Raw genomic sequence first — 17,318 nt, 5'->3', positions numbered from 1 at the left:
CCATCATTTTAAGAACAACACAAATACAATAAATTTTCAACAGGAAGAAGGCCCACAGCTTTATCTTGGAAGAATGTAATATTTGATAGATAAGATCCTTAAAACTTAAAGCGGCTGAAGGCCGATGCTTTTAAAAACTATACACTGCAATAAATTTTCAACAGGCAGAAAGCCCACAGCTTTATCTTACAAAAGGTAATACTTCATAAGTAAGACCCTTCAAACTTAAATCGGCTGAACGATGATGCTTTTAAAAACAATACAATAAATTTTCAACAGGCAGAAGGCCCTAGCTTTATCTTCAGACAATGTAAGACGCCCAATTTAGAAAAACTTACTTTTAAAACGGCTGAAGGCCTTTGTTTTTAAAAACGCAATTACAAGCATACAAATTCCAACCATCGGCTATGAGCGATTAGAAATACAGAATTAATCGCTAATAAGAAGGCAGTATAGGCAACGACGCTCAGAAGTTTCCAGGGGCTCGGTCTGCCCTTGAAATCTTAACGTTCGCTTAGGTGAGACAAGAACTCGGACCAACTATACTCGATCAGCCGGTAACACAACCAAGAGACAGTCAGGGACCCACCGACAAGACAACTTGCTAACCACCGACCAGTATACGGGAATTCCAAAGCCAAAAAGTTAGAGACATAGCCGCCAACAACCAAAAATAAACAAAAACAAAAGGTGTCAAAAACTACACACCATACTGAACAGCGACAACAGGTGAGGAAAGGACTATGCCTGAATTTACGTCAGCGACCATGGCAGGTAACGGAAACACTAACGGCTACAAGGCAGAAAATCCCGCTGGTGCACTTGAATTTCTAACCGACAAATATAGTTAATTCCACCACACGGCGTCTATCTTCACCAACTCGAACACTCGCTGTTGCTCCCAGGAATACCGCCAACAGCGAATCACCAACCAAGGGGACAACGTGAATAGACGTGGCTTCGGTAATAAAATCACCACCCAACTTTCTTGTCCTGGGTCGGTGAGACACGAGCCTCATAGAACTCGGAACAGCTCCCCACACGTTCCGACACACGTAGAGACCACCAGCGGCCCGGCCGACTGCGGCGCGCGGAGACTGGCTGATCCGCTCCAACCGACCGACTGGCTGCACACCGCCAAGCCAGAAATATAAGCACCAGACCAAAGATAGTATAAGGTGAAAATATCGATACATACCGCTGCTGCCGCACGTAGAAAGAGGAAGAACCACGGCATAACCGCAATAGCCGCGAGAAACCAAACGCATAGTAACAGCCAAGTTTTAAAGCAATGCATAAGCTGGGGTCAGCACGGCTCAGTAGCGCTGGCACATGTTTGTTGATTTCAAGCAGTCTTTAAGTCGGAGATTGGTTCAACCACTTGGTGATTAGGAAATTGCCCTGTGGGTGGCAGTATGTCCTTTTCTTCCTCACCTGAGGAACTGGCTCTTCCATCCCCACGAGAGGAGGTGGAAGGGAAAGGAGGAGGGGGGCGGGGTGGGAGCGAACATACAGTGTAACGTTTAATGCAACAGCAGTATAACTATGATAACCATGCGTTTTTCACATACATACTTTGTTGGGCAAAAAGCAAAAATCACAATAAAGGCAGGAAAAGCTGGCACCTAGTGATTTCCGAGTCCCATGTCTATTAATTATGCTTATACACAGTATCAATGTAACACAGTGTAATCATTTGTTCACCTTTCTTAAAATGTCTGTGTTCCACCAACGCAAAAAATTGACAATAACTGCAACCCGTAAAGAGTGGCCGCAAAATCGTAACGCGATAGCTACATGTGCCAGTACATTCGTATTAAAAGATTTACTTCCATAAAATATCTAGGAGTATCGTACGAAGCGATTTGAAGTGAAACGACCACATAGAATTAATCATGGTAAGGCAGACGCCAGACTGAGACTCAGTGGAAAAATTCTGCATGGCTACTCTGGATTTCATACTTAATTTCCTGCGAGAAGGTTCATCGAACCACCTTCACACTATTTTTCTACCGTTCCACTCTCGAAAGGTGCGCGGAAAAAAAAGAATGCATAGATCTCTCCGTGTTAGCTCTGTCTTCTCTTAGTTTATCACGATGATCGTTCGTCCCTATGTAGGTAGGCGTCAACGAAATATTTTCGTATACGGAGAAGAAAGTTGGAGAATGAGATTTTGTGAGCAAATCTTCCCACAATGGAAAATGCCTCTGTTTCAATGACTGCTAACCCAACTCGCGTGTCATATTCGTGACACTCTCTCCCTATTTCGCGATAATACAAAACTCTGTGCGCTTCTTTGAACTTTTTTGATGTCGTCCGTCGATCGTAACTGATAAGGATCCTATACCGCACGGAAATACTGAAGCATAGGACGGTAATCATATTGTAGGCAGTCTATCTAGTGGATTTGTTGCATCTTCTGAGTGTTTTGCCACTAAATCGCAGTCCTTCGTTTGCTTTCCCCAGAACATTATCTATCTCATAATTCCAGTTTAAATTATTCGTAATTGTAATCCCTAAGTATTTAGCTGAATTTGCAGCCTTTACATTTGTATGCTTTATTGTGTAACCGTAAGTTAGCGTTTTTCTTTTAGTATGAGATCGACATGATTACTACTAGAAACATATAGCTGAAGTTGTGATTTTAATCCTAAAGTTACCTGCACTTGCGCTCAGCTGACATACAGCACATACGAGGGCTATTCAGAAAGTAAGGTCCGATCGGTTGCGAAATGGATACCACAGCGGAGATGCAAAACGTGTTACTTGCAACGATTTGCTACACATTTGGTCTATAATACGTACTTGTCTACATCGTAACCGTTGCGACTTAGACACTTGACATAGCGTTCTACCATCTTTCTAATACCCTTGTCATAGAAGGCAGCCGTCTATGGTTCCAGTCACTTCTCTAAGCTGGGTTGCAGTTCGTTGTCTGTGTCAAAATGTTTACATATTCAGAGGTTCATACGAGCAGATGAACATCAGAGGGAGCCAAGTCGAGGCTGTATGGTGAGTGATCAAACACTTTCTTCCCATTGAAAACCCTGCAGGGGAATCCTCATTGTCCCTGCACTGTGCGTATGTGGGGTAACATGGTAATCAGGCGAAACCTCTCAGCAGGCATCCATGCTTGGCGACTGACACTATTGTTGCAGACATCTTTACGCGCTCATTGTGCGCTCAGAGCTGAAAAAGAGCGACTTCAGCGATCGACATGCATACTGGAGACACTGCCCAACATATCTGTGCAAAGCCTCATCGGAGTTTGACTGTCATTTCCATTTCGCGACCTATCTGACTTTACTTTCCGAGTAGTCCTCGTATATCAATACCGATTTTATTGAATATCCGATGAGTAAGCTTCTGAAATGCGTATCAGTGAACAGTCACAGTACTAAGTGGTAAAGCTTCGTCTGCAGTCCCTGTCGGACAATTCAGTGCCGACCGACAGCCGTGTCACCCGCTGCCAGTGGCGTCATTTGATGCAGTATGGGCTCAGCACATCGCTCTCCCGGCCGCTGTCAGTTTTCTAGATCTTGGAGCCGCAACTTCTCTCCAAAGTTGCTCTTCACCTGGCATCACGAGGTTGGGTGCAACACGTTCCGGTCCTCGCACCAAGGAAAGCTCTGTATTAGTATTGGAAATCGAACTTGGGTCGTCAGCATACCAGCCAGACGCAATGACCACGCTGTTACTTCCTTTCTTTTGTTTAGTAAATCCGTTATTGAACTGAAGTACAATGATTTAGAGGGTTTTACAAATGTTGATGCATGGCTTAAGCACCATCAGTATGTCTCCAACTTATTGACGCTGATAAAGGAAATAATAATAATAATAATAATATGACCATAAAATGGCCGCCTGCTGCTGTGAACACTGTTAGTGTACAGTTCAGAGTCCTGCTGGCTCTTTTTGTAGTGCTGTTAATATTCATGGCATTCTGAGCATCAATAACAACTCTAAGCTTCGCATCATTTGTGTTTTTCCGTTCATCTCATTATTTTTGCAAATCTAAGCTACGGAAATAAAGTTTCTGAAAGAAATCAAATGTAGTAGCAGACTGGGTCACATCCTCAATGAACACACCAGAAAGAAAGTGAAGATATTGATACTAGGAAAAAATAGAACAATACGGGCAAAAATAGCTCTAACATGTCATTAGTTTGGCCACTGATCGTCTACTAAAAGAAAGTACTAAGTACAGATCGACAACCAAAAGACGTCCTGTAAGACGAAAGGAGAGTTGGACAGGAAAGCCATACATCTGTAAAGTAGATAATGATGATGACTGTTGCAGGAATAGGATTCTTGTTGTATCTGAATAACGAAGACTGGTTACAAGTTAAGTGCTCTAGGCAACATTCTTTGATATCTTGTGCTAGTAACAGACTGCAACAGCCACGTGAGCTTTGTATATAGGATAGACTTGGTGAAGTCACGTTTTCAGGTTGACAGAAAAATCAAGAAATGAAGACACTCTCTAATCAGACGATGTTATCCATTCGACATTGTGGACATTAAATATGTGTCTTTGGTTTAGTTCATAAGCAGTGGGGATAGTAATCGCCTGAGACCTATGTTATAAGCAATCCAGTCGATCACCTGGAGTTGTTAAGTGAAATCCGCAAGAACATAAAGTTGCGTCTTTACACAGGAGTTACATCCTTCTCCTTCAGAATCCGAATCCAGTGCCTTAACTTGTTTTTTACCAGCACTGAAACTTTTGTTATTATTATTCCCTTAACTTATATAAAGTTAGGTACATAACACATCAAAATAATTTAAAGCTTTTTCTGAAAAATTTACCCTTTTAGCTTGTGGGACGTGTAGTCTGTCGTAGCCGACGCTGTCTGCTTTGCATGCTCTTGAAGTTGGTGGACACGTCGATGGCCCTGACAAGGCTTGCCATGACAGAAGTTTATAATTCTTCGAACTCATTCCATCTTAACTTCGGCCTTAATTTCGCTGGAGGTTTTACTGGCGTTGGCTATCGGATTATAAGGTGCCTCCATTTCTTGCGTTTTACAAAGACTTCAACGCATATTTTCATCATGTGTGTCATATACACGTAGCCGCTGTGGGTGTTGTGATCTTTTACTGGCGCAGTGCATCAGAGTGTTGCTTAGAGGCATCACTGCTCTTCTTTGAAACTGCCGTGACATTATTAGCGTTATAGAAATTAAACAGGAAAAGAATCCGTTTCCTGTGTTTCCACGTTATTGCTACTTAGTCATTTGAGCATTGATTCTGGAATTCTCCTCTTTCGGCAAACTTTTCAGTTGTAAAATCAGTAGCATATCGTACGCTGCATTAGTATTTTCGCAACCTGTGGGATGATTTCGTGCGTTTAGGCCCAGAATCACATTCTACGGATGGCCGAAAGCTATACGTCGAAATATCAGATGACGAAATTGAGTTTCTGCGGCTTTAGTCTTGAAATCTAAGGGATCAGCCTAGTCTGCTTTGCCTAACTGTTCCGTATGCCTAAATTCCATATACTTGGTCCATGTAATTGGTCAGTGTTTCCAGTATCCTGTCACAAAGGCATTTGCCAGTACAGGTGCCAATTTTCACAGTCTACAATGCAAATTGATTAACGGAACGCTCCTCTTTTATTATTTTATATTCCAGTCTCCGTATTTAGAATGGTTTACAGTTCCGTTCATATCTGATGTACAGGAACGGCATAGCTACAACTACGTCCTTTTATGTAATACGGGACACCACACCCGCACTATACGGACGCCTTCTATCAGGCTATACTTTGCTGTAATTAGTTTGTATTGTAGTTGACTTCCCAGAAGTCCTTTTCTTGTTTCCTTTAATGATAATTTTAGAGTTATCTGAGTACTTGCTTTACTGTTATTTTTATAATTTATAATGTTTTAGTAATGTGGACTGTCCACTACTTATTAATTTTGTATTTTATCAACGATTTTCGCAAACTGTATTTGCGAAATACAGTCTTTTCACGTACGGCGCCACTAGCAACCTCCGGCCTAGCTTACGTGGACTCTGCAGGTGCCCCGCAGGTATCAGGTTACGTTTTGACATGTTGTTGTTGCTGTTGTGGTCTTCAGCCCTGAGACTGGTTTGATGCAGCTCTCCATAGTACTCTAACCTGTACAAGCTTCTTCATCTCCCAGTAACTACTGCAACCTACATCCTTCTCAATCTGCTTAGTGTATTCATCTCTTGGTCTCCCTCTACGATTTTTACCCTCCACGCTGCCCTCCAATACTAAATTGGTGATCCCTTGATGCCTCAGAACATGTCCTACCAACCGATCCTTTCTTCTAGTCAAGTTGTTCCACAAATTTCTCTTCTCCCCAATCCTATTTAATACATCCTCATTAGTTATGTGATCTACCCATCTAATCTTCAGCATTCTTCTGTAGCACAACATTTCAAAAGCTTCTATTCTCTTCTTGTCCAAACTATTTATCGTCCATGTTTCACTTCCATACATGGCTACACTCCTTACAAATACTTTAAGAAACGACTTCCTGACACCTAAATCTATACTCGATGTTAACAAATTCCTCTTCTTCAGAAACGATTTCCTTGCCATTGCCAGTCTACATTTTATATCTTCTCTACTTCGACCATCATCAGTTATTTTGCTCCCCAAATGGCAAAACTTCTTTACTACTTTAAGTGTCTCATATCCTACTCTAATTCCCTCAGCATCACCCGATTTAATTATACTACATTCCATTATCCTCGTTTTGCGTTTGTTGATGTTCATCTTATATCCTCCTTTCAAGACACTATCCAAGTCCTTTGCTGTCTCTGACATAATTACAATGCCATCAGCAAACCTCAAATTTTTTATTTCTTCTCCATGGATTTTAGTACCTACTCCAAATTTTTCTTTTGTTTCCTTCACTGCTTGCTCAATATACAGATTGAATAACATCGGGGAGAGGCTACAACTCTGTCTCACTCCCTTCCCAACCACTGCTTCCCTTTCATGTCCCTCGACTCTTGTAACTGCCATCTGGTTTCTGTACAACTTGTAAATAGCCTTTCGCTCCCTGTATTTTACCCCTGCCACCTTCAGAATTTGAAAGAGAGTATTCCAGTCAACATTGTCAAAAGCTTTCTATAAGTCTACAAATGCTAGAAACGTAGGTTTGCCTTTCCTTAATCTAGCTTCTAAGATAAGTCGTAGGGTCAGTATTGTCTCACGTGTTCCAGTGTTTCTACGGAATCCAAACTGATCTTCCCCGAGGTCGGCTTCTACCAGTTTTTCCATTCGTCCGTAAAGAATTCGCGTTAGAATTTTGCAGCCGTGACTTATTAAACTGATAGTTCGATAATTTTCACATCTGTCAACACCTGCTTTCTTTGGGATTGGAATTACTATATTCTTCTTGAAGTCTGAAGGCATTTCGCCTGTCTCATATATCTTGCTCACCAGATGATAGAGTTTTGTCAGGACTGGCTCTCCCAAGGCTGTCAGTAGTTCTAATGGGATGTTGTCTACTCCCGGGGCCTTGTTTCGACTCAGGTCTTTCAGTGCTCTGTCAAACTCTTCACGCAGTATCATATCTCCCATTTCATCTTCATCTACATCCTCTTCCATTTCCATAATATTGTCCTCAAGTACATCGCTCTTGTATAGACCCTCTATATACTCCTTCCACCTTTCTGCTTTCCCTTCTTTGCTTAGAACTCGGTTTCCATCTGAGCTCTTGATATTCGTACAAGTGGTTCTCTTTTCTCCAAAGGTTTTTTTAATTTTCCTGTAGGCAGTATCTATCTTACTCCTCGTGAGATAAGCCTCTACATCCTTACATTTGTCCTCTAACCATGCCTGCTTAGTCATTTTGCACTTCCTGTCGATCTCATTTTTGAGACGGTCGTATTCCTTTTTGCCTGCTTCATTTACTGCATTTTTGTATTTTCTCCTTTCATCAGTTAAATTCATTATCTCTTCTGTTACCCAAAGATTTCTAGCGGCCCTCGTCTTTTTACCTACTTTATCCTCTGCTGCCTTCACTAATTCATCCCTCAAAACTACCCATTCTTCTTCTACTGTATTTCTTTCCCCCATTCCTGTCAATTGTTCCCTTATGCTCTCCTTGAAACTCTGTACAACCTCCGGTTCTTTCAGTTTGTCCAGGTTCCATCTCCTTAAATTCCCACCTTTTTGCAGTTTCTTCAGTTTTAATCTACAGTTCATAACCAATAGATTGTGGTCAGAGTCCACATCTGCCCCTGGAAATGTCTTACAATTGAAAACCTGGTTCCTAAATCTCTGTCTTACCATTATATAATCTATCTGAAACCTGTCAGTATCTCTTGGCTTCTTCCATGCATACAACCTTCTTTTATGATTTTGACATAAATGGTGATAATATGTATATAGTATGTTATCTTCCTTGGAACAGAACTGAATTTTGTTAAGTTTTTGTTGATTTGTATCGTAACATCCACTGTATTTTATTCTACAGGATGATTTGATTATGGACTGGCCTTCCGAAACTAGTCATTAAGAAAATACAAAAATTCCGATGCAACTTATGGCCGGTCGTCTAGCAGTTATTGTAATCACGTATAAGTTGTAGTCCTGTTTCAACTCAAGCATGCTTGAGATATAGAAGTAAAATATCAATTGTGCTGCCAGAACTCATAAAAGTTGTGTTGCGAGGATGGTTGCAAATATCAGACAGTACTGCACGGTTATGCTAAGTTGTGAGCAATCTTTAAACAATAGCTATTCACACATGTTAATCAGGTGAACTTCTCTGTTTACAGGCTCTTGGTGAACATGATGTGTCCAGCATCAGACTGTCATCGCTGCGGGCGCAGCTGGGAATGGTTCAACAGGAGCCTGTGCTTTTCAACAGAACAATCGCTGAGAATATTGCTTATGGCGACAATAGCCGTGAGGTTACCATGGAGGAGATAATTAAAGTAGCAAAAAAAGCAAATATTCACAAATTTGTAGAATCGTTACCTCAGGTAAGAGCTTAAAGACCAAACACTGTACATCGCCTGATAATTACTTAAACATTTCGTTTTCTTCACAGTATTATCACCGACACTAAAAAGAAGAGGCTTCGTCGACTCTGTGACGGTCTTGGCTGCAGATTTCTAGACTTGCGCTATTGGGTGGGGAATTGTAGGACGCCCCTAGATAGGTCGGGGGTGCACTACAACAAGGAAGCGGCAACTCGGGTTACAGAGTACTTGTCGCGTGCACATGGGGTTTTTTTAGGCTAGGCAGTAGTGCGAGGTGTCCTGATGAACTCTCACCACTCGTCGTGCAGGCAGGGAAATCAGGACGCGCTCAGTGTAAAGACACTTCAGCTATCAAGATATTAGCAGTAAATTTTCAGAGTGTTCGGAATAAAGTTCATGGATTTACTGCCCTCCAGGAAGCGTGTGGCGCCCAAATTATTCTCGGGACTGAGACCTGGCTGAACCCTGAGATAGGAAGTTCTGAAATATTTAGTGAGGGTTGGAACGTGTATCGGAAAGACAGATTAGACACCGTATGAGGTGGTGTCTTCATTGCAGTTGACAGAAACACTGTGTCTACTGAGGTCGAAGTAGTGTGTGATTGTGAAGTTATCTGGACACGTTTAACAGGGCTAGGGAAAATAAAGTTAATTGTTGGCTGTTATTCCTGGCCACCAGGTTCCACCGTGACAGTTCTAGAATCATTCAAAGGGAGTCTACACTCTGTATCGCAGAAGTACCCGGATCATGCTATATTAGTCGGAGGCGACTTCAGCCTACCTAGTATAGACTGGGATGTCTATGGATTCATTACAGGTGGTACAGACAAGCCGTCGTGTGAATTAGTTTTGAACACATTATCCGAAAACTGTCTCGAGCAGCTAAATCGACAGCCAACGAGTAATGGTAATATTTTAGATCTGGTAGCCACGAACAGACCAGACCTCATCGACGGTGTCAGTCTTCAAATGGTTCAAATGGCTCTGAGCACTATGGGACTTAACTTCTAAGGTCGTCAGTCCCCTAGAACTTAGAACTACTTAAACCTAGGTAACCTAAGGACATCACACACACCTATGCCCGAGGCAGGATTCGAACCTGTGACCGTAGCGGTCGCGCGGTTCCAGACTGTAGCGCCTAGAACAGCTCGGCCACCCTGGACGGCGGTGTCAGTGTTGAAACAGGGATTAGTGATCACGTTGTTGTCATTACTACTATGGTCACGAAAGTTAAAAAGTCGGTCAAGAAGGCTAGGAGAGTATTCTTACTAGAAATAGCAGATAAGCAGTTGTTAGCATCCTACTTAATAAATGAATCGACTTCATTTACTTCCGGTACGATGGACTTGGAAGAATTTTGGGCAAATTTTAAACACATTGTAAATCACGCTTTGGAGAAGTATGTGCCGAAAAAGTGGGTTACGTACGGAAAAGACCCACCGTGGTTTAACAGCGCAATTCGGAGAATGCTCAGGAAGCAAAGAAAGTTGCACTCGCGTTACAAGTAAGATCGGGAGAATGAGGACAGGCAAAAGTTAGTAGAGATTCGTGCTGCTATAAAAAGAGCGATGCGCGAAGCATACAACCACTACCACCGTCATACCTCAGCTAACATCTTGCTGAAAACCCAAGAAAATTCTGGTCTTACGTAAAATCGGTAAGCGGGTCGAAGGTTTCCATCCAGTCACTCACTGATCACTCTGGCCTGGCAACGGAAGACAGCAAAACGAAAGCTGAAATTTTAAATTTAGCATTTGAGAAATCGTTCACGCAGGAGGATCGTACAAACACCGCCGTTTGAGTCTCGTACAGATTCCCTTATGGAGGACATAGTGATAGACATTCCTGGGGTTGTGAAGCAGCTGAATGGGTTGAAAATAAATAAATCGCCAGGTCCTGATGGGATTCCAATTCGGTTTTACACAGAGTACTCTACTGCATTGGCTCCTTACTTAGCTTGCATTTATCGCGAATCTCTTGCCCAACGTAAAGTCCCGAGCGACTGGAAAAAAGCGCAGGTGACGCCTGTATATAAGAAGGGTAGAAGGACGGATCCTCAAAATTACAGACCAATATCCTTAACATCGGTTTGTTGCAGGATTCTCGAACATATTCTCAGTTCGATTATAATGGATTTCCTTGAGACAGAGAAGTTGCTGTCCATGCATCAGATTTAGAAAGCCCCGCTCCTGCGAAACGCAACTCGCCCTCTTTTCACATGATATCTTGCGAACCATGGATGAAGGGTATCAGACGGATGCCATATTCCTTGACTTCCGGAAAGCGTTTGTCTTGGTGCCCCACTGCAGACTCCTAACTAAGGTACGAGCACATGGGATTGGTTCCCAAATATGTGAGTGGCTCGAAGACTTCTTAAGTAATAGAACCCAGTACGTTGTCCTCGATGGTGAGTGTTCATCGGAGGAAGTGTGGTAGGTACGCTGTTGTTTTCTATCTACATAAGTGATATTTTGGATGGGGTGGATAGCAATGTGCGTCTGTTTGCTGATGATGCTGTGATGTACGGGAAGGTGTCGTCGTTGAGTGACTGTAGGAGGATACAAGATGACTTGGACAGGATTTGTGATTGGTGTAAAGAATAGCTGCTAACTATAAATATAGATAAATGTAAATTAATGCAGATGAATAGGAAAAAGAAACCCGTAATTTTTGAATACTCCATTAGTAGTGTAGCGCTTGACACAGTCACGACGATTAAATATTTGGGCGTAACACTGCAGAGCGATATGAATTGGGACAAGCATGTAATAACAGTTGTGGGGAAGGCGGATAGTCGTCTTCGGTTCATTGGTAGAATTTTGGGAAGATGTGGTTCATCTATAAAGGCGCCCGCTTATAAAACACTAATACGACCTATTCTTGAGTACTGCTCGAGCGTTTGGGATCCCTATCAGGTCGGATTGAGGGAGGACATAGAAGCAATTCAGATGTGGGCTGCTAGATTTGTTACTGGTGGATTTGATCATCACGCGAGTGTTACGGAAATGCTTCAGGAACTCGGGTGGGAGTCTGGAGGAAAGGAGGCGTTCTTTTCGTGAATCGCTACTGAGGAAATTTAGAGAACCGGCATTTGAGGCAGACTGCAGTACAATTTTACTGCCGCCAACTTATATTTCGTGGAAAGACCACAAAGATAAGATAAGATAAGAGAGATTAGGGCTCGTACAGAGGCATGCATATAGGCAGTCTTTTTCCCTCGTTCTGTTTGGGAGTGGAACAGGGAGAGAAGATGCTAGTTGTGGTACGAGGTACCCTCCGCCACGCGTATGGTGGATTGCGGAGTATGTATGTAGATGTAGATGTAGAATTTCTTGTTGATATAGCCATTCTTCTCTATCAATCGCCATTTGTTGCAGCGGCTGCAGTTAAATCCACAGATATTATTCTGGTGCCCAAAATAAGTGTCTTGAATTTCTTTTATTATATTAAAGTGATTCTTTGTTACTATATTACTCTTATACCTGAAGGATTGTTTGGCCATTCCAGTTTTTATTTTAATCTTCATTGTATGTCTTTCGTCATCTGTTATTGTACTTTCCAAGAAGCAAAGTTCATTTCTTACAGGAATACGGAGTTTCTTATTTTAATGTTTGCCGTTATTTGTCTATTCTGCTTATCTGTCTCCATTATTTTGTTCTTTTTTTAATCATTGTCGGTGTGTGGTTGTCAAATGTATCAGAACAAAAATTTTAGCATATGGTTCATGTCCTTTACAGAATCTGCTAAAGAAATCGAATACAATGTATTCGTTCGACATTCATTTTGATACCTTGAAGCAGCTTTTCATTATATGTGTTGCACTTTCTGAAAACAAATTAAATATGGGGAGAGAAGACAGCCTTCGTATTGTAGCTTCTTTCTTAACACCACTGCTAACTATTTCTCAATTGTGATTATTCTATAGGTTGAGAATCAGTCTTTCTTTCTGGCTGTATATTCCAGTTTTATTTAGTTCTAAAAAATTGTATCTTCTAGACCATTCTATCAAACGTATTCTCTGCACCAATGAATGCGGGATATGTTCCCCTCTTCGTTTCATTTCCTCTTCCTCAATGTGTTACATTGATATAAAACTACAGTACAGTTTTTATTACAGGGCTATGCAACACATGTGGGGGAGAAAGGCATACAGCTCAGTGGAGGCCAGAAACAGAGGGTAGCGATTGCGAGGGCATTGGTTCGTAACCCTCCTGTCCTACTGCTGGACGAAGCCACATCAGCTTTGGACGCGGAAAGTGAAAAGGTAATGCAAATACTTACCAACAGTAGATTCTAAAGAATCATTCTTGTCACTGCACAATATTCGACGTCTTAAAGTCTACACTGCACTGTTTCCTTGTCTTCTCATCAAATAAAAGTAGTGTAAAAGCAATGTACAGTGTCTATAAATATACTTAGTTGAAATTGTTCGGAAGAAGTACGACTGGCATGAACAAAATGCTGGACGTCGCAACAAAAGTCATACATATATGCTTCTGGAGTGCTGTGCTCACGGTTATTCCGAAATAAAGTACAAACGTCTCGGCATCAAAACGACAGCTTACCTCACTACAATAATTACATACATCTGCAGTCAACCATAAATTTCATAGATTATTCTTTTGGTACGTACTGGGCAGCAGGTAACAATTTTCGGGAAATCTTTTGATATTTATCTTAACAAACTTATTATCTATATTAAACATAAGCTTCAGTGTGTGACAACTAAACGTAGTACTCATGTAAATATTTGCAAGAAAAGCGGTGTTAAAACGAATGACAGCAAAGAGTTCAAACTGTGTTCTACACCCCACTGACAGTAATACTATTAACACAGATACTGGTCAGCTTTTAAAAATACATCTTTTATAGAGCTTCCTATTGTGCAATGAACATACGATTTCCTTAAAGCAGAATTGCACAGAGCATAAAATATCATGGGTAACATTTCAGACATGTAACTACATCATAGCTGTGATTGTTGTTTTGCCTCTGGAGGTATTTAAAAGTTGATCGCCATGGTAAAATAGGGATGTAAACAGTATCATTCTGAAGGGTTGTAAGGTTCAAAAAAAAAATACACAGTACAGTTGATATAGTACGAATATGGTTCTTATTCTACTGTGTACTGAAAGTTAAAGTATTTTCACAATTTTTCACAAAGCGTGTTTTTATACTTTAGAGAAGCTCAATATATGTCTGCCCGTTGTGCCCAATTCACATATGCTGTAGTCCATCTCTTCCCACATGCGGTTCAACGTTCAGGAAGGCAGCTTGGTTGCATTCATTGAGTTTCAGAATATTCGACGATAGGAGAGGTATAGACACGGAGAAATCACACGGTTTCAGGTATGGTAGTCGTGTTGACCAGCATATTAGCATCTGATCATTGGTCATCCAGCGTCCAACCTATGGCTAAGGTAGTTGTTAGTTTAAAAACGCTTTGCCCTCTTTGTAGAAATTACTTTTTACACTATGTCACTACCGTCATTTAGATATAGTAGCAGCCATTCTATAAGCATGTCCACGTATGATAACAGTGACACATTGCTATGACTGCCATCTGAAGGTAACTGGGGGCAATTACCACCCGCACAGAAGAAAACTTCGCTATTTTGTCTATACATCGCTGCAACGATATAATTGTATGTATCTCATTGGCTCTAAGAAAACATGAAATTCCGATAACCATTTAAAATAGCCCCTGTGTAAGCACTTCTCTTACAATTTTGAAGACATCAACAGTGAACAATAAGAGATATGCATTGGCGGTTGATAGATTGGTTCTTACAAAACTGATTCAGCACAAACGTTTTGGTTCAGACTATGCTTTTATAACATTTGCAACTTCCTGGAATTTTTTTATTTGCTATTAGTATTGATCTCCTGAGTTGTTGAAAGTTTATTAACCCGTGTTCAATGAAAAAATTGTATTGGATTTGCCTTTTTTCATTAAGAAAGTGTACGACTTCTTAGCTCCTCAGTTTCAACTGCTTCAAATTGTCAACAACAAAAAGTATGATCAAAAAACGTAAACTATATTCATAAGTACTTTTTTTGTTTTACACAGGTTGTGCAAGAGGCTCTCGACAACGCAAGAGAAGGCCGGACTTGCATTACAATTGCACATCGGTTATCGACAGTTCAAGATGCAGATGTGATTTGTGTCATCAGTGATGGAAAAGTTGTTGAAATGGGAAAACACGCAAACCTCCTGGCGAAGCGCGGCGTTTACTATAAACTGCAGGGTCTTCAGCCTAATTGAACAACCACGTGTGTCAGAGATTTTCAGCTGTGAGTGTAGCTTAGTGAAGCTCATGCCACTCCGTGTATGAGAAGATAATACAGCGAACTGCATCAGTTACTTAGTTTCGTTTAGCAGTATGCTTCGTGTGCCGAGTGAATGACAGCATTATCTGAAGCGATTTTTATCAGTATTTAAGTTTTTGTATAATAAATACAATAAGAACAAAATCTGACATTAATAGTGATATTCATAATGGTTCAACTTCTGAGCAAGTGTCTACAGAGTTACAACCAGATACACTTCGTCACATAAAATGCTGTTTCAGAATTACTATTTTAGCTCATTTTCTGATACACATGAATGGCAGGCCTATTGCTCACATTATCTTAACAGCAATGCTTCACTAATCAATTTTTGTATAGACCATATAAAAGATACGTATCATTTACTGTCAGTGATGATTTTGTTTTTAATTGTTAACAAATAACTGCACTATGCTATACTGATAACAGAATGACATATGTGAAAACTGTTTATGCTGACAGTACAGTAACGCATAGGGACATACCTAGATGTATTCTGTACATTCCACACACCAGGTTACTGTAATAATTATGTCCATATTTATTTTCCTTTTCTTCACTCGGTTTCTTTCCTTCTCTCAGTTTCTTCCCATCCTGACAAGTACGTTCATTATAAACAAACTGTGAAATTTTAAGTTTCAGTCTGCTATTCATACAAATTATCTGATCATCATTGATCTATAAAATGTCTTTACAGTCCGAAAAGATCCTCCTAACGGTTTTCACTTAGATGTAAAATAATTTATTTTATACTTTACATGTCTCTTTTTATCCTAATGTCCCTATCATGTTTCTTCCATCTGTGTATGATTTTCTTATAATTCTAATACACTGTACGTACAGTTTCACAATGTGCACCCCCACGAATATTTAATAACAGTTCAACTAAGCAGCCAACCTGTTCAGTAAGCGATAGCACACGATATACAATTTGTTACTTTATTGTAGGGGAGAGTGTTTTTTACCTTGGATTACTTTTCAAACTTTTTTTCTACCAGTACTGTAAGAGAAGCTCAATATATATTTCCATTTTCGAATGATACTATTCACTTTGTGTGCTGCAGTCTTTTTCTAAAATTATGAAAATTACTCCAGACCAATAAGGTTTTTGCAAATGTAAATAACTGTTCCAAAGTGCACAAATTTAAAAATGTTGCTATAGATACTATATTGTCATTACTGTATTAAACATTCCATGTGTTACATTGCTATTCTGCCAGACACCTTCTATCAGTAAGGAGAAGTCTGATCAGAAACCGGTTACAATTAAAATTATTATGTAATATGAGCTATTGGCAACTACCACAAATCGCTATTTTCGAAACAGAGAAAATTGTTAAGACAGTAAAGAAACTCAGTTCATTTTCAAATATCATATGTTCCATGGTAGAAGCCCTTCCTTCTTTTTAAGGTTCAAGATGCTGCACTACCGATGAAATACAGCTTAACTGTCCACTTGCTATGTAAATAGTTTTGAAATTATATAGAATTTTACGCATCATGAAGCTCTAACTGAAGAATCAACAGTACCCTCCCAATAGCTTTACTATAATATACAGCACTTAAATATGTAGAATTCTTAATATTTACAAATTATGCACAAAACGCAACCTCATGTTTCACAACAAAACCAGTACATAATGGCGGTTTCTTGTCTGTATTCCTTCATCTGATTGCAAAACCAGTCACTAGACTTAAACATCGACTAAGAAATATCTTATGTTCCTGCATAAAGTATGCAGCCAGTACGACACTTCCCTGCCACTAATACTATTAAAGTTTCAAACTATACAGGTATTGAAATAACTATTTCTTTGGTATCGTTATATGTAACTCCTCTGATCACTCCGTAACATGCAGCAGGGAATGGGTAGTGTTCGATGATATATATGTCTTTAAGAATTTGAGTATTTCAGCCCAATCCACTTAGCTACCTATGAACATATATACTGTATTTGAATGAAGTACCCCATATTTCAGCATATACATTTCAATAAACCTGCCTATCTGACACAT

At 40.4% G+C, this 17,318-nt stretch overlaps 1 protein-coding gene across 1 annotated transcript in view; it reads left to right on the top strand.

Moving 5' to 3' along the window:
- The window catches only part of LOC126473833 (ATP-dependent translocase ABCB1-like), a 213,264-nt gene extending 196,878 nt beyond the window's left edge, over positions 1-16,386 (top strand). The window contains exons 21-23 of the mRNA XM_050101158.1: positions 8,767-8,973; positions 13,090-13,236; positions 15,043-16,386. Coding sequence (XP_049957115.1) covers positions 8,767-8,973; positions 13,090-13,236; positions 15,043-15,237 — 549 coding nt within the window. The 3' untranslated portion in view covers positions 15,238-16,386. The remainder of the gene's footprint in view (positions 1-8,766; positions 8,974-13,089; positions 13,237-15,042) is intronic.
- The last annotated feature ends 932 nt before the right edge of the window (positions 16,387-17,318 follow it).

The sequence above is a fragment of the Schistocerca serialis genome, chromosome 4 (assembly GCF_023864345.2).
Source record: "Schistocerca serialis cubense isolate TAMUIC-IGC-003099 chromosome 4, iqSchSeri2.2, whole genome shotgun sequence".
Classification (NCBI taxonomy): Eukaryota; Metazoa; Arthropoda; class Insecta; order Orthoptera; family Acrididae; genus Schistocerca; species Schistocerca serialis.
This window is presented reverse-complemented; position numbering and strand designations above follow the sequence as displayed.